General features: G+C 36.4%; 1 protein-coding gene across 1 annotated transcript in view; it reads left to right on the top strand.

Annotated features, from left to right (window-relative positions):
* Positions 1-27,147, top strand: part of TDRD5 (tudor domain containing 5) — an 89,256-nt gene that overhangs the window by 33,537 nt on the left and 28,572 nt on the right. The window contains exons 6-10 of the mRNA XM_007448536.1: positions 11,874-12,027; positions 14,041-14,213; positions 15,701-15,921; positions 18,210-18,422; positions 19,006-19,072. Coding sequence (XP_007448598.1) covers positions 11,874-12,027; positions 14,041-14,213; positions 15,701-15,921; positions 18,210-18,422; positions 19,006-19,072 — 828 coding nt within the window. The remainder of the gene's footprint in view (positions 1-11,873; positions 12,028-14,040; positions 14,214-15,700; positions 15,922-18,209; positions 18,423-19,005; positions 19,073-27,147) is intronic.

Below are 27,147 nucleotides of genomic sequence, written 5' to 3'. Positions count from 1 at the left end.
TTGAAGGGAAGATAGTGCAGTGGCAGCATAGTTTTTGGATCTTCCTGAAGTGCCACGTAACAACAGTCAGAGAAACTAGATAGCAAAACAAAAAATCCACAGACAATATTTATAACAAAATTGGGTAATATATCTCCCATGAATAATTGCTGGAGAGTAAGCAGCAGCAGCCACAAGAGCCTCATAATATCAATGTCTGTGCCAGGAGAAAACAGGGAAGCAAGAGAGCCAATGTCTGATGGACCTAGGGACAAAAGAATTGCAAAATAGCCATCAGGTATTCACTAGAATGTACAGCAAGCCATTTTGAAAACAGCAGCTGAAACTGGATGATAATTTGACTTATCTAATAGCAGAGAATGTTTCATGGCAAGAGTTGAATAAGGCTGGAGCATCATAGCTCCTGTGAATTCTTGAAGCTGACCAGCCAGAGCTCCCTTACAGACACTAATGAAAAATTGAGCAGGATACAGACAGTAGAAAAAGAAAAGTCTTAGATGTAAGTAGTATTAAGGGAAAAGAGCCAGGAAATTTCAAAATTAACCTACTGTATTATTATTTTTTTTTTGCGGTACACGGGCCTCTCACTGCTGTGGCCTCTCCCGCTGCGGAGCACAGGCTCCGGACGCGCAGGCTCAGCGGCCATGGCTCAGGGGCCCAGCCACTCTGCGGCATGTGGGATCTTCCCGGACCGGGGCACGAACCCATGTCCCCTGCATCAGCAGGCAGACTCTGAACCACTGTGCCACCAGAGAAGCCCCCTACTGTATTTTTAAACAGTATATGAAAACAATGGAAGGAGGAGCTCTGTGAAGCAGAAAGCAATCCAGAATGATGTCCTGCAAGTCAGGAAAATGAATTTCACAATTCAGTGAATGTCAACAGAAGAGGATCAGGGTCAAATTGCATCATTGTCTTAAGAAAAAAAAGAGAATAAGGAGCAGAATAACGTATCTACTGACAATAAAAGCATGTCAGAAAGACATGTCCCTAATAAAGATCAAAACTGAAACCTACTTTTCCAAAAATATATATTAAGAAAATGTTACAAAACATGAAAGAATAACATAAATCTGAATTACACGAATTTGGAAATAAGGTGAACAGTACTCAGGGAAGAATTATAAATAAAAGGAAAAATCATTTCAGAAATGAAGATTAAACTTCAAAGATTACAAGAGCAAAAAATATAACAGCTAATGCCCTAAGAAAAACGGTAGGTAAAAATGAGGAACATTTTCAAAGTCAAAATAAATGAGGGAGGCAATGGGGATCCAGGCGTAAAAGGCTCTGTCACTAAGGTTTTTGAAATCTAGTGAGAAACCCAGGCATGCAAATAAATTAAGGTAATATTATGTCTGAGTAGCCTATATTGGAACAATCTTGAAGATAATTATTATAAGTTCTGGGCAAAATATGCAAAATCACTCTCTGAAGGTACTAGAAATTGTCCAAAAGCAGGCAGAAACTGGAAAGGAGTCAGCACCTGGAGGAGGGAATGGCACCTTTTTGTTTGCCTGGATTTTGGCCTGATGCAGGCCCCCATACATTGTTTGGAATTGGAGATTGGATAGAAATCAGAAGTTTTACCGGTTTCGATTTGGAGCTACATAAGCAGCTGAAAAATGAGGGGAGAAATCATAGGATGGAGAGAGCTACAGAGAGGGAGCATCAAATTCTGCACATAAATTCTCCTCAAATCTCTGACTGTTGAACTACACATGCCTGGGGCAGACTCAAAGCAGCCTAGTAAGGCTAAAAGAACTGAATCTATTTCAGCTGTTGCCCACCACAGGGAGTCAGAATTTAAGATTAGTCAAGTTAACTCCCAGCTAAAACTAAGCAAAAAGCAGTACTCTTAGAAGGACTGTAAAAGATTCCACAGTCTCTACAGCTTACCTATTATAATGTCCAGGATACAAACCAAAATTACTGGATAGATTAAGAAACAAGAACCCACGTTCTTGTTGTGACCCTTGGTGAAGAGAAATGTGACCCTTGGTGAAGAGAAAAATAATGGAAACTGATCCTGAGATGATGCAGATGTTGAAGTTAGCAAAAAGGTTTTAAAGAATTCTTAAAACCACATTAAAAAGAGTGTAAAGCAATATATGTTCACACTAAATGAACAGATAAGAAACCTCAGTGGAGAAAAAGAAATTATAAAGTCAAATGATTTTCTAGAGTTGAAAATAAAATATCTGAAGTAAATTCACTGCAGTGTTTTAAGAACAAATAGGAAATGGCAGAAGAAAGCATCAGTGAACCCCAGAACAGATTGGTAGAAATGATCCAATCTGAAGAACAGAGAGAGAAAATAAATGAAAAAAAAAGTTTTTTAAAGCAGAATCTGGGAGTTCCCTGGTGGTGTAGTGGTTAGGATTCGGTGCTTTCACTGCCGTGGCCCTGGTTCAGTCCCTGGTTAGGGAACTGAGAGGTACTGTGAGCCATGTGGCGTGGCCAAAAAAAAAAAAAACAGAATCTGAGAGACCTGTGGGACGATACCAAGTGGCCTGACATATGTGTAATTGCGATGAGAGAAAGATGGTAAGGAGAAAAAATGAAAAGAGAAAACATTCTTGAGAAAATAATGGTTGAAAATTTTGTAAATTTTATGAAAGAGTTTACAGATTTAAGAAGCCCAGAAAAGCCCACAAAATGAATACAAAGAAAATCTTACATAGGCACATTGTAGTCAAACTGCAGAAAACTCAAAGTAATTAGAAAATCATGCAACTAAAGAAAAATGACACATTGCCATAGAGGGGAACAATGTTAAGTATGATGGCTGACCTCGCACTAGGAACAGTAAAGGCTAGAAGACAGTGGAATGACATCTTCAAAGTTTTCAAAAAACCCCCACTCTTTGCCCAATTTTTTATTTCCAGTAGTATAGTATCTTGGTAGTATCTTTCAAGAACTTTGAAGAATGAAGGTAAAGTAGAGGTATTTTCAGATAATCAAAAATGGGTAATTAATTTTAAGCAGCCCTGCATTATAGGAAATTCTAAAGAATATTCTTCAGGCTGAAGGAAATGATGCCAGATTGTATTTGAATCTATAGGAAGGATTGAAGAGCACAGGAAATGGTAAATGTGTGGGTATATATCAAAGACTTTTTAAAAAAATCAATTAAGTATATGACTGTTTAAAACAAAAATTACAACACTGTATAATTGGGTTTGTAACATGTAGACGTAATATTTGTGAAAACCATAGCATAATGAGTGGAGGGGCAGTACATGGAACTATAGTTTGCAAGGTTCTTGTGTTTTATGTGAAGTGGTACAGTAAGACTGAAAAGTTAAGGATGCATAGAACAATAAATAATGCAGAGTTAGCTACAAAGCCGATAGATAAATTAAAATGGAATTGTATAAAAATACTCAGTAAACTCAAAGGAAAACGGGGTTTACTGTTCAGCTGTTTTACTTGAAGGACAACAAAGGAACAGAGTTTGAGAGAAACAAAATACAGATGGGATTAGCAGAAATTAAATAGCAAAAATGTTAGCTGTATAGGAGAAAATATTTGCAAACAATGTGAGCAACAAGAGCTGTTTCCAAAATATACAAACAGCTCCTACAGCTCATTATAAAAAAACCAAACAACCCAATCAGAAAATGGGCAGAAAACCTAAATAGACATTTCTCCAAAGAAGATATACAGAGGGCCAATAGACACATGAAAATATGCTCAACATTGCTAATTATTAGAGAAATGCAAATGCAATAAGGGATCACCTCACACCAGTCAGAATGGCAATCATCAAAAAGTCTACAAATAATAAATGCTGGAGAGGGTGTGGAGAAAAGGTAACACTCCTGCACTGTTAGTGGGAATGTAAATTGGTGCAACCACTATTGAGAAACAGTATGGAGGTTCCTTAAAAAACTAAAAATGGAGCTACCATATGACCCAGCAATCCCACTCCTGGTCATATATCTGGAGAAAATCATAATTCAAAAAGATAGATGCACCCCAGTGTTCATTGTAGTGCTGTTTACAATAGCCAAGACATGGAAGCAACCTAAGTGTCCATCAACAGATGAATAAAAAAGATGTGGTATATATATATACAATGGAATATTACTCAGCCATAAAAAAGAACGAAATAATGCCATTTGCAGTAACATGGATGGACCTGGAGGTTATCATACCAAGTGAAGTAAGAGAAAGACAAATATCATATGATAATACTTATATGTGGAATCTAAAGAATGATACAAATGAACTTATTTACAAATCAGAAACAGACCCACAGACATAGATTATATAGGTTACCAAAGGGGAAAGGGAGGGAGGGATAAATTAGGGGTTTGGGATTAACAGACACACACTAATATATATAAAATAGGTAAACAATAAGGACCTACTGTATAGCACAGGAAACTATATTCAATATCTTGTAATAACCTATGAGGAAAAGAATCTGAAAAATATATATGTATATAAACTGAATCACTTTGCTGTACACCTGAAACTAACACAACATTGTAAACCAACTATACTTCAATTAAAAAAATGGTATCTGTAAGTCCAATTATATTAATAATTTCACAAATGTAGTAGAGTATATATTAATTAATGAAGTTATGAGATGGAATGAAAAAGAAAGATGCAACTAAATGCTGTCCACATGAAATACATTGTTAGTAAAAAGATACAGATTGGTTGAAAGTAAAAGATGAAAAAGATATACATACATATAGTAAGCATAAAAGAATCGAAGTGACTAAAAAAAATCAGGTAAAGTCAGAATTCTAGGCAAAGTGTATTATCAGAGATAGAGGGACATTTCATAAGGATAAATGGTTAATTAGGAAGACACAACAGTCAAATGTGTATTCACCTAATAATGCTTTAAGATAAATGATCTAAAAGTTGACAGAATTAATTATGAGTTAACTCCACAATTATAGGGGTTTTCTCTTTCTGGCATTTAATAAAATAGTCAAAAAAATTGAATAAGGACATAGAAAATCTGAACCATACTCTCTACCATCATGATCTGTTTGACTTTTATAGAACACTGTACCCAACAACTGCAGAGTACACATTCTGTTCAGGTACACATGGAACATTTGCCAAGATGGACCATGTAGTTGGCCATGGAATAAGTCTCAACAAATTTCAAAATACTGAAATCTTACAGAGTATGTTCTTTAAGATGGAATTAAATTACAAATCAATACAATGAATTACCTAAGAATTAACCCTCCAGATAATTTGGAAATTAAACAGTTCTTTTCTAAATAACTTATTTTTTAAAATTGAAGTATAGTTGATTTACAATGTTGTGTTAGTGTCTGGGTGTACAGCAAAGTCACTCAGTTATACATATATATGTGTACTTTTTCATACTCTTTTGCATTATGGTTTATTACAGGATATTGAATGTAGCTAAATAACGTATTAAAGACAGAATCACAAGGGAAATTTGAAAATATTTCCAATTGAAAATGAAAATATAACATGTCAAAAATTGTGAGATGCAGCTAAAACAGTGCTCAAAGAGAAATTTATAGCTCTAAAATGCCTAAATTAGAAGAAAAGAAAGGTATAAAATCATCATTGACCTGAAGGTCTACCTTAAGAAGTCTAGAAAAGGGAGGAGCGAAGTAAAGTCAACATAGTAGGAGAAAAGAAATAATAAAATCAAGAATAGACATTAATAAAATAGCAACAATTAACAAAGCCAAATATTGATTCTTTGTAAGATCACCAAAATTGATAAACCATCAACTAGTTAAATTAGGAAAAAAGAGAGGACACAAACAGCAATATCAGGAAAGAGATGATATCATTATAAATTCTACAGATACTAAAAGGACAATAAGGAAATATTATGAACAACTGTGCCTATCATTTGACAACTTAGATGGAATGGACAAATTCCTCAAAAGACACAAATTACCCAACTGAGGCAAGATGAAATAGAAAATCTGAATATCCCTGTAAGTATCAAGAAGTGGATTTTTGTTATTTAAAAATAACAAAAGAAAGCAAAACACCTCTCCACAAAAGAAGGGAGAAGAAGGAAAAACTGCAGGCCCATATGGTTTTATTGGTGAATTCTATCAAACTTTTAAGGAGGAAATTATATTAATCATACATTGTTTCTTTCATAAAGTAGAATGAGTTGGGGAGTATTTTCTATGAATACATTATCCTGCTACCAAAACTTGACATAGACATTACAAAAAACCCCAATTATATCATGTTTATCTTAACATAGGATAAAAAATATTACAAAATAATAGTAAATTGAATCTAGCAATATGTGAACAAGAGGGTACTTGCCCCCAGCAATACAAGGTTGGAGTAACATTTCAAAAGGAATTAACATAATTCACCATGTTAACAGAATAAGGAAGAAAGCCGTATGATCATTTTAGTAGATGCAGAAAAAGAATTACCAAAATTTAATACCCATTTGTAATCAAAACTCTCAGAAAAATAGGAATAGAATAGAACTTCCTCAGCCTGGTAAAGGATAGCTATGAAAAACCTACGCTTGTCATACTTAATAGTAAAACGCTGGACACTTTCCCCCTAAAATCGGGGCTGCCATGTCCATTCGCACGGCTTTAATTCAGTGTTTTACTGGAGGTCCTAGACAGTGTAATAAAATAAGAAAAAAATAGGCACAAAAACTTGAAGTAGTGAAATTGTCATTATTTGTAGAAAACATGATTGTCTACATAGAATGTACCAAGGAATCCATGAAAAACTATTAGAACTAATAAGTGAATTTATTAAGGCCAAAGTTAATATAAAAAGTTGTATATTAATTATATAGATTAATAATAAAAATAATATAATATAGATTAATATAAAGATCTGTTATAGTTCCATATGGAGGCAGCAAACAATTGGAAAATGAAATTTTTAAAATTCTATTTACAATAGTGTCAAATTACTTGAAAATAAGTCTAACAAAGAAACATAAGACATCTGTACCGAAAAACACTAGCATTGCTGAGAGAAATTAAAGAAGACTAAATGGAGAGCTGTAACATTCATGGGAAAGAAGCTTAGTATTGTTATTAATCTATAGATTCAGTATTGTCCCCATCATAATTCTTGTAGGCTATTTGTAAATACTGACAAATCCATAAGTTTGTCATATATGAGAGTACATAAGGAGTTCAGTTCTTATGCACTCAAGTGATTTTTGATGGAGATACCAAAGGAATTCAATGGGGACAGGAAAATCTTTTCAACAAATGATGCTGGAACAACTACTTATGTGGGGGAAAAAAATGAATCTCAACCCCACCCTCACACCATGTACAAAAAATTAGAGATATATCGTGGACATAAATGGGAAAAATTCAAAATTACAGCTTCTGGAAGAAAACTTTATTTACAATCTGGGGATATTTAAGAGTTTCTTAGGACATAGAAAGCAATAATCATTTAAAAGAAAATTGATAATGAGACTTTATCAAAATTTTACTATTTAGGAGACTCCATTTAAAAATTAAAAGGCAGACCACAGACTGGGAAGAAATATTTATAATCATACATCTGAAAAAGGATTCATATCCAGAATACATAGAGAACCTTCTATATCTTCATTACAGAAAGCCAAGCAACTCCATTAAAAAAAGATTTGAACAGACACTTCACAAGTGTAGATGTATGAGTGATTAATAAACACAAATGCTAGTAAACTCATACATTTTTGGTTCAAGTATAAAATGCTACTACTTTGGAAAATGTTCTTACAGTTTGTTATAAAATAAATGTATATTTACTCTTTGATCCAGAATTATAATTTATTCAAGAGAAATCAAAGCCTCTGTTCCCCCAAAAGACTTGTATGATAATATTTGTAACAGCTTTATGCTTAATAGCCACAACTGGAGACAACTCTATTATTTATTAGTACGAAAATGAATAAAGAAATTGTGGTATATTCTTTTTTTTTTTTTTTTTTTTGCTGTACACGGGCCTCTCACTGTTGTGGCCTCTCCCGTTGCGGAGCACGTGCAGGCTCAGCGGCCATGGCTCACAGGCCATGTGGCATGAGGGATCCTCCCAGACCGGGGGCACGAACCTGTGCCCCCACATTGGCAGGTGGATTCTCAACCACTGCGCCACCAGGGAAACCCCCTTCAGTGTTCTTGTAAACATTCTCATGTTTAGAAGAAAAGGGATTTAAAAAATAACATATTTTAAACACTCAAGGAAAAAAAAATGTGAGCCAAAGATTTTATGGCTAGCAAAATTGACTTTCAACTATACAGAACTAGACAAGCTATTGCTGCCATGCAAGAATTGAAGAACCATTGTTCCCATGAGACCTCAAGGAGTCTACTGAACAATGAACTTCAGGTAACCAAAATCACTTGAGGGACAGCAACAAAAGAACTGAACATGAGCACCACTTATAAAACTAAGACCAAATGAGGGTTAGAAAGAAGAGAGTATAGTATATAATAGCTATATACTCTGACAATATAAAGGACAGTTACACAAAATGGTAGAAAGAGAAGGGGTGAGCATAGGAAAAAAATGTAAACTGCTTTTATTAATTATACTGGTGATGGTAATGTGAGTACTGTTTTTCTGAGACTATTGAGTAATGTGATATAGAGCAGCAGTCCCCAACCTTTTTGGCACCAAGGACCAGTTTTGTAGAAGACAGTTTTCCCACAGATCGGGGGTGGGCATGGTTCAGGCGGTAATGCGATCAGTGGGGAGCAGCAGATGAAGCTTCGCTGGCTCGCCCGCCGCTAACCTCCTGCTGTGCGGCCCTGTTCCTAACAGGCCGTGGACCAGTACCAGTATGCCACCCGGGGGTTGGGCACCCCTGATATAGAGCATATTAACAATTATGGGAGGGCTTCCCTGGTGGCGCAGTGGTTGAGAGTCCGCCTGCCGATGCAGGGGACACAGGTTCGTGCCCCGGTCCGGGAAGATCCCACATGCTGCGGAGCGGCTAGGCCCGTGAGCCATGGGGGCTGAGCCTGCGTGTCTGGAGCCTGTGCTCCGCAACGGGAGAGGCCACAACAGTGACAGGCCCGCGAACCGCAAAAAAATTTAAAAAAAAATTATTATTATTATGGGATATATGGGGGTAATTATGAGATAATTTTAATTGTATGTACAAGGATTTCTAATTGCATAAATTGAACCTGGAACATCTTACCATTCCAGACCAGCAAGGACTATTAAAGACTAGGTTCACATTAGAAGGGCTTAGGAATCCATGTGAAGTGTTATTTTAGGTTTCAATAAGGATAATAATTGTAGTGGTTTGAAGCCCATCAAATATGTTTAATTCTATGAGTTCATATGATATTAAAAACTAATTGGTGGGCTTCCCTGGTGGCACAGTGGATAAGAATCCACCTGCCAATGCAGGGGACATGGGTTCGACCCCTGGTCCGGGAAGATCCCACATGCTGTGGAGCAACTAAGCCTGTGTGCCACAACTACTGAGCCTGTGCTCTAGAGCCTGCGAGCCACGACTACTGAGCCCACGTGCTGCAACTGCTGGTCCCACGTGCCTAGAGCCCATGCTCCTCAACAAGAGAAGCCACCGCAATGAGAAGCCCGCGTACCGCAACAAAGAGTAGCCCCTGCTAAATAAATAAATAAATAAATTAATTAATTAATTAATTAAAAAGAAAAAAACTAATTGGTTATCATGGAAGATGATAGAGAACCAATTCATTACCTTAGAAAATGGTAAATAAAGAGAAAGAGCCAGTCACTTACCTCACTTTCCTGAATGAACTGGTAGGACTGGTTAACCAAATAGCAGATGAGGGGAGCATATCTCTATAAAATATTCCAACTAAATAACAAAAAAGAATTTATAGAATTAGAATATCACTATGTTAAGCCTCTCAATAAAATAGTAGATCAGGCATCGACCAGTAATGGCTCCTAACAACACCAAGAAAAAAAAAAAGACAACCAGACATTTTATGTGCTTCTTTTTAGAACATGGCATCACCAATAGTCTTGTCATAGGGGTGGAGCATGAGTCTGATCAAGCCGCTGGGTCCAGCTGCCAATTTGCAGAAAATAAAGTGTTTGCACTACGAGTGTATCATCTACAAAATCTACTCCATGAGGAAATGAAATCATGTAATAGGATATATGCATATATTTGAAGGCATAAATATAAACTCTAAGGAAAAAATAAAACAACGAAAATGGATTGGAGATGGAAGAGAAGAGAGTGGGAGTAGAAATACACCAATTACTTTCTTGCTTATGGTTGGGAGTATATAAAGAAGATAGCATAACAAAGGACCTAGGGCAGTGTATCTGACATATCAATGGATGGACCAAACTAACTTACCAAAAGAAACTGCTTCTGAGATAGGATTACTCGACTGTGTTTCATATAAGGATTTGGAAGTACCTCCATATTAATTCATAAAAAATACAACAGGTGTAATCTATTATGTTGAAGCATGATGCATGTTCAAGTTTTGACAGTTTCTGGAAAGTTTCACAAGAATCTGCTGGTGATGGTTTGCGCAAGAAACTAGTAGTAATGGTTACCTCCAAGGAGGTGATCTCCTGGTCAGCTGAGGGATGGGAGTGGGCTGGAGACTTAGTTTTTGCTGTGTACCTTTTAAAAACTTCTGAATATCACTTATTCAAAAAATTGATAACTTACATTAAAAAGAATCCTTCCCAACCTAGTCATGTGTTCAGCTGAATTGCACATTCATAGTACTGGGCACTTACCAAGAAGGTAAAGAAACCATTAGAGACTAATGAACATAAAAAGAAAAGAAGCCATAATGTGTAATGTACAAGGAAGTAACTAGAAGTACCAAATCTAACTCACCACCACCCTTCTTCTGTCCTCTACCAGTTCTTTCTCTCTTGGGATATCTGTGATTGGCTATAGATGTGATACTAATGACCCTTTAAACCATGACTTGACTGATGCTGGGCCCCATTTTTACAAGTGTCCTGGGAGAAGTCAATAAAGAGTTGAGTTGGGTCTCAGAGCGTTACACCAACAAGAAGTATGCACTGCAGAAATCCCACCCTTTGTCAAGGGTCAATGGTTTAGACCTGTTTGCCCTCTTTGTTCCTGTTGGTTTTCCCCAAGGTGATTAAGTCAGAGCAGGGATTTATTTCCTACTAACACCTAGTCAAGAGGAAGAGAGCAAGAACTACGGTTAGCTCTACTGCTTTACCTTGGTTATGGAGACAAAAGTTTAAGAATTCAGACATTTTAATGGGACGTCTTTATTAACAAGGGCAAACTTACCAATTCACTGTGCAGTTTAAACCAAACATACTTGTTATCTATCTTATATATATTCTCTTCTATCTGTATTTGGTATAGTTCTTCTTTTCCAAGGTGAGAAAATCAGACAGTTATTGGAAATACATTGACACCTGCCTATTTATCCCAACTTCCAGGGTGAAATAATAAACAAAAATTTTAAGAAAATGTTTAAAAATAGTATTTTATTGCATGTGGAAAGTGGTAGTGAATACTCTTTCTCTGAAAATAGAGAAATATCAAGTTTTATTATGATTTTTGTATTTTGTGTGTTCCACTCTGTTTTAAAAAAGACTTTTGGCTTTATAATCAGACATTGTGAAAAATGAGAGGTAAAAATGCCCCTTAATTTTCTTTTCAATTTAACATATGCTGTAAAAGGAACTTGAAGTTGGCCTAGAAGTTTATGGTGAGGGATTATAGGTCTCTTGGTTTGTATTATACTTGCATGGAAGCAAGGGTTTGTTGTAATGCCTGAGTTAACTCACCCTTACAAATTTAGTTTGGCGAAGTCCAAACTAAAGCATTGTCCATGGGCATCTGTATATGTTATATTCTTGTTTTGGTTTTTTTTTGGTTTTTGGTTTTGCTTTGGTGACAGGTAATTTTTAAAGAGCAACTTTCACCCAAAACCCTGGGCTTCTTAAATGTGACCGAGCTTGTCGGAGCTCTTAGTGACATCCTCCATGTTGAGTTCAGGGAAGGAGAACAAGACTTGCTGATGTTTGATGCTGATATGAAGCCTCTACCACCTGGTGAGTTGAATTACAATATGATGCAAACCTGATTTTTAATTGTCTCTGTAAGAATAAGGAAAAAGAAAGCACTGGTTATGTAAATAGGCATTATTGTAACCACATCAACCAAACAGATCACACATTAGCCTTGAAAATGTTTTGTATATAATGACCTCCTTTCTGGTCATATATGTTGCAATGAGGTTACTGTATTAAAATCTGAGTTTTTAAAGTTTACTTTCTTCATTGTCCAGAGTTTTTAATAATTCTGAAGAAATAAATTTTCTGAAATGGTGTTCTGAGGGGGAAGCACTAGATAGTTCAGTGGTTCTTAACTCTGTTTAGAAATATATGGAGGTTCTTAGAAATACATGGACTTTCAGAATAAATGGGTGTGCATTGAGACTCAGCAGTTGTAATTTTAAAAAAATAACATTTTATTTTGAGATAATTTTAGGTTTATAGAAAAGTTGCAAAGATAGTACAGAGTTCTCATATGCCCTTCATCCAGTTTCCCCCTAATTTTAACATCTTACTGTTACCATGATATGTTTATCAAAGCTAAGAAATTAACATTGGTACATTGCTATTTACTAAACTCCAGATTCTATTCCGATTTTATCAGTTTTGTTCTTTTTCTGTTTCTGGATCTACTCCAGGATATCACATTGCATTTAGGGCACTTGACTTTTGTTTTTGTTTGGCTTAGTGGTTTTTTTCTTTTGAAATTTTTATTGAGGTTATTGTAGGTTCACTTGCAGTTATTAAGAACGAACACAGAGAGATCCCATATACTTTTTCCTCAGTTCCCTTAATGGTAATGTCTTGCCATCTGTAGTACAGTATGATACTTATATTTTTATAAGCTTCTACAAGTGGCTAAAGTGGACAGCTGTGTTTTTTTTTTTACAAAATGTAAATGTATCTTTGTTGATTTTTCTGATTAAAATAACTTACATTCATTCTAAAAAATTCAGATAGCACAGATGAGTAAAGCGTTGAAAGTGAATATTTCTCTACATTTTACTCCCACCAAAAATGCCATTAGAATTTTTATATAGCCTTCCAGACTTTTTAAAATGTATATGTGAGCCTAGCTGCACTTAGAAAAAAATTACAAAAGCAGTATTTGCTTGTTTAAACAATTCCAGCAATGCAGAGGTAGTAACAAGTAGTGATAGTTTTAGTGTTTTTTTTCTGGACCTCTTCTCTATAATTATTTATCATATGTATAATTTTCTTCCACAAAACAGTATTGTATAAACATTATATAAGTCCTTGCCTTTTATACTTCATAGAGGTAATTTTCTGTAACAGTATATACAAGTTTATTTCTTCCTTTTTGACTGCATATAATTATTTTATGTAACTGTATTATAGTTTATTTAACCAGTCTCCTGTCAATGGACATGTAGAGAGTATCCATTTTTTTATCATTATAAAAAATACAGTGATAAATATTCTTGTACATACATCTTTGTACAGTTACTAGTTTATTTCTTTAGGAGCCACTATGGTTTTATGTCTATCTGGGGTCTGTTTTAATGTGTCAGCCTCCTATAATCATCATACACGTGTAAATTTGTATGACTGTATAGTCAAAATATGTGATTGGTTTGGGAATTCCCCAAAAATTAAGGCATTGTATTATGGACTATTAAGTAGTCACATACGTTGTACATTAAGCAACAAATGAATGTTCACAGCTAAAGCTGAACAAGAAATAAATTGAAATCAGGATGTTGTAAAATAAAACCTTTCACCAAAGTTAAAAAAACCTTATCAGACTTGCCCCCCACCACAACATAAATAACGTAAGATTTGTTCCCATCTGGAACTTCTCTTACACCTCTCCATACTGAAAGGTCTGCAAAGACAGGTTCATATCTCTCATCTTTCATTATCTGCCCAGTGCCTGGCACATAGAATGTGCTTATTAACAGTTTCCAAATTATTTTAATAGATATACATAGGCTCCTCTATTGGTCATTTCAGATGGAGCTGTGTCATCAGTCAGAAATTCATGTTTAGTTCAATCAGATAAGAAAATAGAAGCCAAAGCTTGTGTGTCCAGTCCCCCTAGAAATTCACTGTCTACTACTGTTATCAAGGAGACTACACAGGATTGCCCTTCAAAAAACCACAAAGAGCCAGAACAGAAGCTTTGCAAGAAGCCTAATCTGGTGGTAAAGCCTTTACAGCTGGTGAGTAAGGTTTGATGGCTTTGTGCCCTGGAGATTCAGCATTATGGAAAGTAACTGAATGAATGTTTCTTTAGACAAAAATTCTGTTTGAGAAAGGTCTTATTTCTAGATGTATGATTTCTTAGGCTAGACCAGAACTTTGGTCTGAAGTCACCTTATGCAGCATTTATTCTGGTTTTCAGCCTTTTGTATAACTAGCTTTCCTTGAGTCTCATTTCAGGCTTTTCAGTTGTCTTCGAAGATTTATCAGTTGTTCCAGGATAACACTGCTGATTCTCTGTCCATGTGTTTCAGTAGGCTTCACAACCCTCCAGGACTTTTGAGGGAAGAATTGAGGAGCTCTATTGTAGCTGTACGCCGCAGCACTGCTGCAGGTTGCCCCTGCACCTAGCCTCAGTTAGAGGGTGCTTTTATTGATTTTCTCCTTTATTATATCTCCACACACACTTCTCCCTTTTTGTATTCTCATCTCCTATTACTTACTTTGTAGTTACTAAGGAATTAATTGCTTACTCTTCTTGCCTTCTGCCCTTTACACCTGGCTTCTTTCATGGAAGGAAAACATTTTGTTTGGAGAGCCTGCTATATTTTCTAGAGGACAGTAGAAAGGCCTGAAGGAAAATAATATATTTGAGAATGAGAGTGTTTGAGAAACCGTATTTTTGATTGGAAGACTAGTCTGAAATTCAGTCCATTCTTTTTTTTTTTAATAAATTTATTTATTTTTGGCCGTGTTGGGTCTTCGTCACTGCGTGCGGGCTTTCTCTAGTTGCGGCGAGCGGGGGCTACTTTTCGTTGCAGTGCGCGGGCTTCTCCTTGCAGTGGCTTTTCTTGTTGTGGAGCACAGGCTCTAGGCACGTGGGCTTCAGTAGTTGTGGCACATGGGCTCAGTAGTTGTGGCTCACAGGCTCTAGAGCGCAGGTTCAGTATTAAGCCTTAAAAGTATAAAGTACTTAAAAGTTTTGAGTATTAGTTGTGGCACAAGGGCTTAGTTGCTCCACGGCATGTTAGATCTTCCCGGACCAGGGCTTGAACCCATGTCCCCTGCAATGGCTGGCAAATTCTTAACCACTGTGCCACCAGGGAAGCCCTGAAATTTAATCCATTCTTTAAAGTTGCCTTTGTTGGTAGAACTGGGTAGGATGAGACTCTTAGTTCAGCCTAAGTATTTGAAGTACGATGTTTTCAATTTTATATAGGGCAGTTGTGTGACACACTTTTCACTCTTTACCTAATATCGTAAGACAGTACTTTTAATATTTTAATGTAGGTAAGAATCACCTAGGGAATTTTTTTAAAGGCATAATTTTGGGCCTCACTTCTAGTGAGTGAGTCTGGGCTAAAGCCTAAGAATTTTCATTTTTATTATTTGCCAGGTGATTCTGATAAAGGTGACTCATGAAATATATTTTAAGAAACGTTGTCATAGAGTTTGAAATGTTACTCAAAGATTTATAGTGGTTTCTTTGATTTCTTTTAACTTGTAGCAAGTAGAAATGAACAAATCACAGCTCAACTTGGCAATGGCAAATCATGATATCCCACCTGATGCTGTACGGGACAAGAAATTATGCAAACTACCCCCATTAGGTACCAGTACCCTCGTGGGGGTCTTTGTGGAGTGTATCATCTCTCCTAGTCAATTCTACATCCGAATCTATAGCAGGGATTCATCAGAGTTACTTGAAGACATGATGATTGAAATGCGGTAGGAATCTGTTGTTTTCAATGTGTTTTTCATGTATCTCATTCTAAGTCAGTTCTCAAACATTTTGGTCTCAGGGCTCTTAAAAATTAAGGACCCAAGAGAACTTTTGTTTATCAATATTTATCATATAGAAATTAAAACTAAAAAATATAAAAATATTGTTTAAAAATGAGAAATTCATTTTTCTGAATATAAATAACAGTTTATGAAAAATAACTTTTATGAAAATTAGAATAGTGCACTGTTTTGCATTTTTGCAGTTCTCTAATATCTGGCATACTAGAAGAAAGTTGGATTTCAGTATCTGCTTCTGTCTTTAATTTCTTGAAATACTTTATTTTGGTGGAAGTACATGAAAACATCTGGCCTCTGACAGATACATAATTGGGAAAAGGAGTATTTTAATAGCCTTTTCAGAAAATTGTGAATACTCTTTGATAGTATACTGAAACTTGACAAGTGGTAGTTTCTTGAAGTTAGTTTCAGTGTGGAATTTGAACTTTTCAAACTCTACTATGTTAAAATACATTTTCTGCCTTTGCACTTTGAATGGATCCAGGACTAGCTATGTAATTGCAGGCTCCAGTCCAAAATTAAAATGTAAGACTCCTTATTTAAAAAGTATTAAGAATTTCAAGACAGCAGTAGCGTAACATTAAAGTAAGCATAGGGAACTTCTCAGTGTGGACTCAATGGAACTGGTCCTGAATTTTACCACCATCTACGATTTTAGAACATCATGTATTGGTCTTTTGGAAAATACTGGTTCACTGAGTTATATAGATCTTCCAGATGTTGACATGTTTCATCACACAATAGATATTTTAAAAATCACATTCATTAATAGTATCACTGATTGCATCAGAAAAGTATTAAGTATTAGGAAGCTGTCATGTTTATGGTGGTGGATGCAGCATTGCCAAAATCCTAATTTTCATTTGAAAGCTTTTGAATTTTATCATTGACAATAAATACTGTCAATGTTTTCCTTGAAGTGGCAAGCTTGCTTCATTTTTGAGAAAATGTGTGGCAAATACCCAAGTATGAATAAACATAGTTTGTGAGTGACCTTTCAAGCAAAAATGGTGTTCCATGAAAATAGTGTCTAGTTCATCTTCCAAGTAAAAATAAATCACACACACACACAAAGCAGCTAATTCAGTTCACACTGAAATGCAAAAGTGCTTTTCATGAAAATAACTTGGGAAGTATTTTACTTGTACTTGCATTTTGTTACAGAGAATATTGAAAAGATAGTCAGTGGTTGAGATTTAATAAACTTAATAATTTTTATTGCTTTATCAAGGACATTCTTATTTTTTTTTATTTTTATTTTTTTTTCGGTACGCGGGCCCCTCACCGCTGCGGGCCCCTACCGCCGCAGAACACAGGCTCCGGACGCGCAGGCCCAGCGGCCATGGCCCACGGGCCCAGCCGTTCCGCGGCACGTGGGATCCTCCGGGACTGGGGCACGGACCCGCGTCCCCTGCATCGGCAGGCAGACTCCCAACCACTGCGCCAGCAGGGAGGCCTATCAAGGACATTCTTAAGTGAAAGTAGCCTCTTTTTTCTTTCTTTTTTTTTTAATGTGAATGCATGGCGGTGAAAAATAAATGTTTACTAGTACAGTTGGATGCCACTGCCTTGATTTAGCAAAGGCAACGGGAATTTTCCCATCCTTGCTTTTACAGCATTAATGCAAATATTAACATAGTGAAAAGGGCAAATAACTTTTCATAATAATACTAAAATATTAAAATAGCTTTGATCTTAGGAACTTTTTGAAAGGGTATCACGGTCCCAGGGATTTGTGAACTACACTTAGAGAGCTACTGCTCTAAATTATCTTTTCTCTAGTGAAAAATCATGTCCTTTGTTAGTAAACACTATGTAAAATGTTTACATTTTCAGTTACTTTAGATTTATTCATATACAACAAATGTCTGATTTTTACATTGGTGCCACATACAAGAATAATTTACTTTGTATCTCTCCAAAAGTTTTTTTCTAACTTTACCACATTATATACTCACCTCCTACCCAAGAACACCTGGCATAATGTTACATAATAATCACTTAGCAAGTTTCTATTGGAAGAAGTTTGTTGATAAAGAAAAGGGATTTGGACAAGAAAAAGAAAATTAATTGGTATTAATAATAAGAATCAGAAAATCAGAAAAAGTGAGGATTTTTTTCTTTGTTTTTATTCCTGCTCTTGATATATCAATAAAAATGATCTTTAATTTTTTCTTCCCCTGTGGGTTTCTGTGTATTACGGAATTCCGCAGACGCTGTTATTCTAATCAGCTGGTTTCTGATCGATATGCCATGCCAGAGTATTTTATCCAACCGGGACATCTCTGTTGTGTAAGGATTTCTGAGGATAAGTGGTGGTATCGGGTCATTATCCATCGAATTCTTGGGAAACAGGAAGTTGAAGTGTTCTATCCAGACTTTGGAAATATTGGAACTGTTCAGAAGTCCTCCCTGAGGTTCCTCAAGTGAGTTAATAAACTGAATAAGGACAACTTAAGTTTTGAGCTGTAATGCTGAAACTCTGTGGGCTTAGGATCTCTCTTCCTTTTCTCCTGCATCTTTCCCTCCATCCTACCCTCCATTCCACCCCCTTTCATCTTAGTGCAGGTTTGGCAAATGGTCCTTTTGTCATTATAATCACAGTTGGATTATAATCTCTCGCATCTTCTTTCACATGACCGTGAATCTGAATGAACCATGAGACTAAATTTCAATCTTATGTTAAGAAAATCATTCTTTGGGTCCTGCTAAGAGTTGCGTTTATATAGCATGAAGGTTGAACTGTTCCTACCTATATTTAATTAATTAATTAATTTTCAGTTACACATATCCTCCCTATATTTTAATTGCATGGTTTTCAAAGACTATTATGTTTTTACAAGTGTGTTTCTTAGGTTACTTTAAAGTGTAAGACATTAATTTTAAAATGCATGAGTAAAATACTCTGAAATGGTGTGAAAAGCTTAAATCAAAGAATGGATAAGAGATTCCATAAAATGCAGTTTTGAAATATGATTAAATATTCGTATATTTGATTATCTGTTGCAGGTGCTGCTACACCAGGCTTCCAGCTCAGGCTATCCCCTGTTCTTTGGCTTGGGTGAGACCAGTAGAGGTATGTTTGCTTGTTTAATCAGCAAACATTTGATGCCAAGAACAGTTCTAGGTTCTCAGAATACAAAAATAAAACATAGAATGAGCCCTCAAAGAAATCATTGTAGACAGTATGAAAGATAGGCACGTAGACAAAAATAATTGTGCTGTGTCATATTTGCTAGAGAATTTTGCAGCGTGTGGTAGAGATGCAAAAGGAAGAGCGCTCATCTCTGTTCGGGGTAATCAGAGAAGGCCTCATAATAGAGGTGGCATTTGCGTGAAACTTTGAAGGAAGATTAGTTCTATAACTGGACAGACAAGAAAAGAAAGACATTTCAGGCAAAGGGAAAGCAGCATGAAATATCTCAAATATGAGGAATTTTAAGTGGTTCTGTTTGGCTACATAATAGAGGATGTGCTGGAATTGGTGCATGGCAAATGATGTCAGAGAAGTAGACAGTAAACTAAGGTGGAGACCCATAGCCATGTGCAGGAATCTGGACACAGTGTCCAGACTGGGGAGCAACTAAAGGGAACTGCCACAATCAGATATGTTTTTTAAAGAATTCTCTAGTGGTGGGAGATGATTGGAGTGGCATGGAGCAGGAGGCATTTTCATCCATATAGATACATTGGTTTATGTAGCTGTAGTTATGCACCTAATTTTATGTTTTTTCCCTCAGAACTCTTAATTATACATGCCATACACATTTATTACACCATATTTGTCTGTTTAACCTAAATAACTTATCAGTTGCTAACATATACGTGGATTATTCCTTACTTTTTTTTTAATCTGAAAAACACAATAAAGAGAAAAGAAGAAAAAACATTATCTATAATGCCACCATTCAAATGCATTCAGTTTAGAAATTTGATATGAGTTTCTTTCAGTTTAGTTTATTGGATGTTGGGGATGAGGGTTTTGTAGGGTTTTTGGGCTTATATAAAATAGTAATCATATTATTTTATATTCCATTTTTCCACTCAACATTATAGCATAAATACATTTACATGTTATAGTTCTCAACTTTAATAGGTACATAAATAATCTATTAGCTAAACGTGCATTGTAGCCTGTTTAACTGTCCCTTTATTGTTAGACTAATTCAGTCCACTTCAGATTTTTGAGTATTATGAATAATTATGCAAAGTATGGTTTTTGTGCGAGTCACTACTCAGCATTGTTTTCTAGGGTGCATTTTAGCCCTGACTAGATTTCTTTTTAGTACTTCCATCAGGGAGGTCAGGGCTAAATTTGTGACCCGTTCATAGCCAATGTCCGTTACTCTCATATCAGCCAGGTGGCTTCCAGTTTTCATTTTCTTTGCAATTTCCTTCCTAAACTGCTTCTGGCCTTAGGGCTTTTGCCCATGCTGGTCACTGAAATAGCTTATTCAAAGAATTCTCATGGTTGGCTCCTTCTTGTCGTTCAAATTTAAGCCCAAATGTTATTTCCCCAAGAAGGACTTCCTTGACCAGTCAATTTAAAGTGCACTCTTCCTCTTCAGTCATTCATCATCATTTTGTTTTATCTTTTTTTTTTTTTAAATGTGTATTTATTTATTTTAATTGAAGTATAATTGCTTTACAGTGTTGTGCTAGTTTCTGTCGCACAGTGAAGTGAATCAGCCATAAGCATACACACATCCCCTCCCTCGTGGACCTCCCTCCCCGACCCATCCCACCCACCTAGGCCATCACAGAGCACTGGGCTGAGCTCCCTGTGCTATACAGCAGGTTCCCACTAGCTATCTATTTTACACATAGTAGTGTATTTATGTCAAAATTAATATCCCAATTCATCCCACCCTCCCCTTCTTCGCCCACTGTGTCCACCCGTGCATTCTCTGTGTCTGCCCTGCAAATAGGTTCATCTGTACCATTAATATTTCTTTCTTTCTTTCTTTCTTTATTGGCTGCATCGGGTCTTAGTTGTGGCATGTGCGATCTTTAGTTGAGGCACACGGGCTCTTTGTTGCAGTGTGTGGGCTTCTCTCTAGTTGTGGCGTGCAGGCTCCAGAGTGTGCAGGCTCATTAGTTGCAATATGCGGGCTCTCTAGTTGTGGTGCATGGGCTCCAGAGTATGTGGGCTCAGTAGTTGTGGCACATGGGCTCTCTAGTGTTGGCTCACGGACTCCAGAGCATGTGAACTCCGTAGTTGTGGTGCACGAGCTTTCTGCCCCATGGCATGTGGGATCTTAGTTCCTCAACCAGGGGTCGAACTGGCATCCCCTGCATTGCAAGACAGATTCTAAACCACTGGACCACCAGGGAAGTCCCTTGTTTTATCTTTATAACACTATCTGGTATTATTTTAATTGTTTGTTCACATACAACATTGTAATTCCTGAGATCAGGGATACTGTCTGTCATAGTTACCACTGTATCTCCAGTGCCTAGATCAATGTTTGGTGCATGGTAGGTGCTCAATAAATTTTTTTAACTGAATGTATCTCGTTCATATCTTTATTTCTATATCTTTTTTTTATTTCTACAAAAAATAAAAGATACAGAAATTTTTCTTTATTTCTATATCTATATCTTCTATCTTTTGCGGTTTGGTGAGCTAATACTCTCATATACAAAATCTAAAGCAGGCAGAAAAGTAGAAGTCTACCCTTGGAAGTCAAACCGCAATAGGTAAATCAGGAATTTTTCAGCTTCTTTCCTGAGGTCACTCCCCAGTCTACAGCCTTGCTGGCTTGCAGGATAAGAGGACATTGTTTGGGAATAGCAGAACAGCTAGAAGCTAGGGTGTAATACTTAAAGGGAGGGAGCCATAGAATGGGTGCGTTCCAAAATCATTGTACAGTTATAAAATCCGCCCAAATCTTTAGATGACAACTAAACTTTGCAAGCACTGGAGAGAACCCAGTGGCCCTAGTGAAAAGTCACTGGCTTACCTATTATTTTTCTCACCTTGTATGCCTTATTTTGAAGAGGTTTTTTAATCATTCCACTATGTTATTTCAGTGATTACTCTAGGAAGTACAGCATATGTGTGTAGCAATACAAGGACATTAGAACACGAATTTCTTTAACGGTCCTCTTCTGATCTATTTTTGTTTTGTAATTAACGTTATTGTTTTTAACCCCTCAAGAAAATAACTGCATATAATAATAATAAATCCATTTAGATATAGTCACGTATTCCTCAGTCTCTTAGCTCTTCAGTCTTGCTGCTAAAAACCTCTGGGAACATTTTCTTTCTATTTGAACTGTATCTTTTAGGATTTCATTTTGTAAGGGTTTATTGATGGCAAACTCAGTTACATTCACGTGAAAATATCATTTTGTGCTTATTCTTGTAAGATATGTTCAGTAGGTATAGAATTCTAGGTTGGTAGTTACTGTCTTCAGCACATGGAAGGTATCATTACACTGGCTTCTGGTTTCCCTTATGATATTTAAGCCAGCTGTCCATCTAATGGATGTTCCTTGGAAGGCAATATCCTTTCTGTCTGTAGCTGTTTTTAAAATTTTGTATTTGTTACTTGTGTTCTTCAGCTTTTTTAAAAAGCAGGGTAGATTTTTATTTTATAGATATTTGCTATCGGTATAGAAGAAAGACCTTCTCAAAAATCCAGGATATTTCTTCTTTCTTTCTTTTTTATAAATTTATATATTTATTTATTTATTTTTGGCTGCTTTGGGTCTTTGTTGCTGTGCACAGGCTTTCTCTAGCTGTGGCGAGCAGGGGCTACTCTTTGTTGCGGTGCGCAGGCTTCTCATTGAGGTGGTTCTATTGTTACAGAGCACAGGCTCTAGGCACGCAGGCTTCAGTAGCTGTGGCACGCAACCTCAGTAGTTGTGGCTCATGGGCTCTCAAGCGCGGGCTCAGTAGTTGTGGTACACGGGCTTAGTTGCTCCGCGGCATGTGGGATCTTCCTGGACCAGGGCTTGAACCCGTGTCCCCTGTATTGGCAGGCACATTCTTAACTACTGTGCCACCAGGGAAGCCCTAGGATATTTTTTCAAAGGATACTGTGCTTTTAACAATTTCAGGATGGCATTAAAACTATCTGCTAATGAAATTGAAACGTGTAAATTTACTCTTTAGGAAACAAAATTATTTATTTGTAATTGAGATAATGTTGATTTATAACATTATATAAGTTTCATGTGTACAACATTATATTTCTACTTCTGGATACCCTACCACATGTTCACTACCAAAAATTTATTTTCCATCTGTAACCGTAGTGGGCCTGACCCCCTTTACCCATTTTGCCCTCCGCCCTTCCCCTTCCCCTCTGGTAATCACTGCTCTGTTCTCCATATATATGTATTTGTTTTTGTTTGGTTTGGTTTGTACATTATTTTATTTTTGTTTGTTTGTTTATTCGTTGTTTTTTTTTAATACTCCACATCAGTGGCATCATGTGGTAGTTCTCTTTCTCTATCTGGCTTATTTTACTTAGCATAAAATGCTCAAGTTCCATCCGTGTTGTTGCAAATGGCAAGACATTTTTATATATTTTTTAAAGCTGAGCAGTATTGCGTTATGTACATATATACCACATCTTCCTTACCATTCGTCTATTGATGGGCACTTCAGTTGTTTCCATATCTTGGCTATTGTAAATAATGCCAAAGAACATGGGGGTTGAGATATCTTTTCAGATCAGTGTTTTCATATTCTTTGAACAAATACCCAGAAGTGGGATAGCTGGATCATAGGATAGTTCTAATCTTAATTTTTTGAGGACTCTCCATACTGTCTTCCATAGTGGAGGTACTAATTTACATTCCCACCAATAGGTTTCCCTTTTTCTCCACATCCTTGCCACCATTTATTTCTTGCCTTTTTGATAATAGCCGTTCTGAAAGGTGTGAGGTGCTATCTTATTATGCTTTTGTTTTGCATTTCCATAGTAATTAGTGATGTTGAGCATCTTTTCATGTACCTGTTGACAAAACGTATGTCTTCTTTGGAAAAATGTCTTTTCTGTTCCTCTGCCCCTTTTTTCTTTTTGCAGTACACGGGCCTCTCGCTATTGTGGCCTCTCCTGTTGCAGAGCACAGGCTCCGGATGTGCAGGCTCAGCGGCCATGGCTCATGGGCCCAGCCGCTCCTCGGCATGTGGGATCTTCCCTGACCGGGTCACGAACCCATGTCCCCTGCATCGGCAGGCGGACTCTCAACCACTGCACCACCAGGGAAGCCCCTCTGCCCATTTTTAAATCAGGTTGTTTTTATTGTTTTGAGTTGTAGGAGTTCTTTTTTTTTTTTAATTTATTTATTTTATTTTATTTTTAGCTGTGTTGGGTCTTTGTTGCTGCACGTGGGCTTTTCTTTAGTTGAGGCGAGTGGGGGCTACTCTTTGTTGCGCTGCGTGGGCTACTCGTTGTAGTGGCTTCTCTTGTTGTGGAGCATGGGCTCTAGGCACACGGGCTTCAGTATTGTGGCTCATGGGCTCTAGAGTGCAGGCTCAGTAGTTGTGGCGTACGGGCTTAGTTGCTCCACGGCACGTGGGATCTTCCTGGACCAGGGATCGAACCTGTGTCCCCTGCATTGGCAGGTGGATTCTTAACCACTGCACCACCAGGGAAGTCCCTATAGTTTTCAATATATAGGTCTTGTACCTCTTTGGTTAAATTTATTCCTAAATGTTTTATTTTGTTGCAATGGGATTGTTTTCTTAATATCTCTTTCTGCTAGGTCATTGTTAGCATATAGAAATGCAACAAATTTTTATATATTGATTTTGTATCCTGTTACTTTACTCATTTATTATTTCTAAGAGTTTTTTGATGGAGTCTTCAGGGTTTTCTATATATATAATCATGTCATTTGCAAATAGTGACAGTTTTACTCCTTCCTTTCCAATTTGGATGCCTTTTATTTCTTTTTTTACTTCTGATTGCTCTGGCTAGGACTTTCAATACTGTGTTGAATAAAAGTGGCGAGAACGGGCTTCCTGGTCTTGTTCCTGATCTTAGGGGAATAGCTTTCAATTTTTTTCCTTTGAGTGTGATGTTAGCTGGGGGTTTGTGGCCCTTACTATGTTGAGGATATGTCCCTTCTGTATCCTCTTTATCGAGAGTTTTTATCATAAATGGGCTTTGAATCTTGTCAAATGCCTTTTCTGCATCCAGTGAGATGATCATATGGCTTTTATCCTTCATTTTGTTAATGTGGTGTATCACATTGATTGATTTGTGAATATTGAACCATTCTTGTGTGGAATAAATCCCACTTAATCATGGAGTATGATCTTTTTGATGTACTGTTGAATTCAGTTTGCTAATATTTTGTTGAGGATTTTGCATCTATGTTCATTAGAGATAGTGGCCTGAATTTTCTTTTTTTTGTGTTGTCTTTGTCTGCTTTTGGTATCAGGGTGATGTTGGCCTCTTAAAATGAGTTAGGAAATGTTCCCTTCTCTTCAGTTTTATAGAATAGTTTGAAAAGGATAGGTATTAAATCTTCTTTGACTGTTTGGTAGAATTCACCTGTGGAGCTGTCTGGTCCTGGACTTTTGTTTTTTTGGGAGCTTTTGATTACTGTTTCAGTCTCTGTGCTAGTGATCAGTCTTTTCAGATTTTCTATTTCTTCCTGATTCAGTCTTGGAAGTTTGTATGATTCTAAGAATTTGTTCATTTCTTCTAGGCTGTCTAATTTGTTGGTATATAGCTGTTCATAATATTCTTTTATAATCTTGTATTTATGTGATATCTGTTGTTATTTCTGCCTTTTGTTTGATTTTATTTATCAGGACCTTCTCTCTTTTTTCTTAGTCTAGCTAATGGTTTGTCAAATTTTGTTCATGTTTTTGAAGAACCAGCACTTAGTTCATTGATCTTTTCTACTGTCCTTTTATTCTCTGTCTTATGTATTTCTGCTCTGATCTTTATTATTTCCTTCATTCTACTAACTTTGCCCTTTGTTTTTCTTTTTTTAGTTTCTTTAGATGTAAGTTTAGATTGTTTGAGATTTTTCTTGTTTCTTAAGGGTAGGTCTATATTGCTATAAACTTCCCTCTTTGTAATGTTTTTGCTGCATCCCATAGACTTTGGTATGTTGAAGACATATCAAAAGACGTTTTTATTTGTCTTCAGGTAATTTTTTATTTCTTCTTTGATTTCTTCATTGATCCAATAGTTGTTTTGTAGCATGTTGCTCAGTTTCCATATATTTGTGACTTTTCTAGTTTTCTTCTTGTAGTTGATTTCTAATTTCATTCCATTGTGATCAGAGAAGATACTTGATATGATTTCAATCTTCTTAAATTTAGTGAGACTTGTTTTGCATCCCAACATACGGTCTATCCTTGAGAAAGTTTCATGTGCACTTGAGAAGAATGTATAGTCTACTGCATTTGGGTGGAATGAATGTTCTGTACAAATCTATCAAATTCATCTTGTCTGTTGTTTCATTTAAGGCCAGTGTTTCCTTGTTGACTTTCTGTCTGGATGATCTATCTATAGATGTAAGTGGGGTGTTATTAAACTCCTCTACTATTATATGTTGCTGCCAATTTCTCTCTTTAGGTCTGTCAATAATTGTTTTATATATTTTGGTGCTCTTATATTAGGTGCAAATATATTAATCGCTGTTACGTCTCCTTGATGTGTTTTCCCCTTTATTATACTGTCCATTTTTGTCTCTTGTTACCTTTTCTGACTTGAAGTTTATTTTGCCTGATATGAGTATGGCTATATCTACTTTCTTTTGGCTGCTGTTTTCTTGGAGAATCATCTTCCATCCCTTCACTTTGAGCCTGTGTTTGTATTTAGAGCTGAGATGAGTCTCCTGGAGGGAACATTTAGTTGGGTCTTGCTTTGCAATCCATCCAGCCACTCTGTGTCTTTTGATTGGTGAATTTAGTCTAATTACATTTAGGGCAATTATTGGTAGTTGGATGTTGGCTTTTTAGCTTTTGTTTTCTGGTTGCTTTAAATCTCCCATTGTTTCTTTTTTTTCCCCCATTGTTTGTTTTTCCTTGTGTTTCTGTCTGCCATTTTGGTTTGGTGGTTTTCTAAGATATTTTTCTTAGCTTCCTCTTTTGCTATTTTTTGTGTCTCTGCTCTATTTTTATGTTCTGTTTACCCTGAGAAGTTTGTATAAGATATCTCAATTAAAATAGTC

This window comes from Lipotes vexillifer, unplaced genomic scaffold, assembly GCF_000442215.2.
Source record: "Lipotes vexillifer unplaced genomic scaffold, Lipotes_vexillifer_v1.1 scaffold76, whole genome shotgun sequence".
Classification (NCBI taxonomy): Eukaryota; Metazoa; Chordata; class Mammalia; order Artiodactyla; family Lipotidae; genus Lipotes; species Lipotes vexillifer.
The sequence above is the reverse complement of the archived record's forward strand: the minus strand, read 5'-3'. Positions and strand labels throughout refer to the sequence as shown.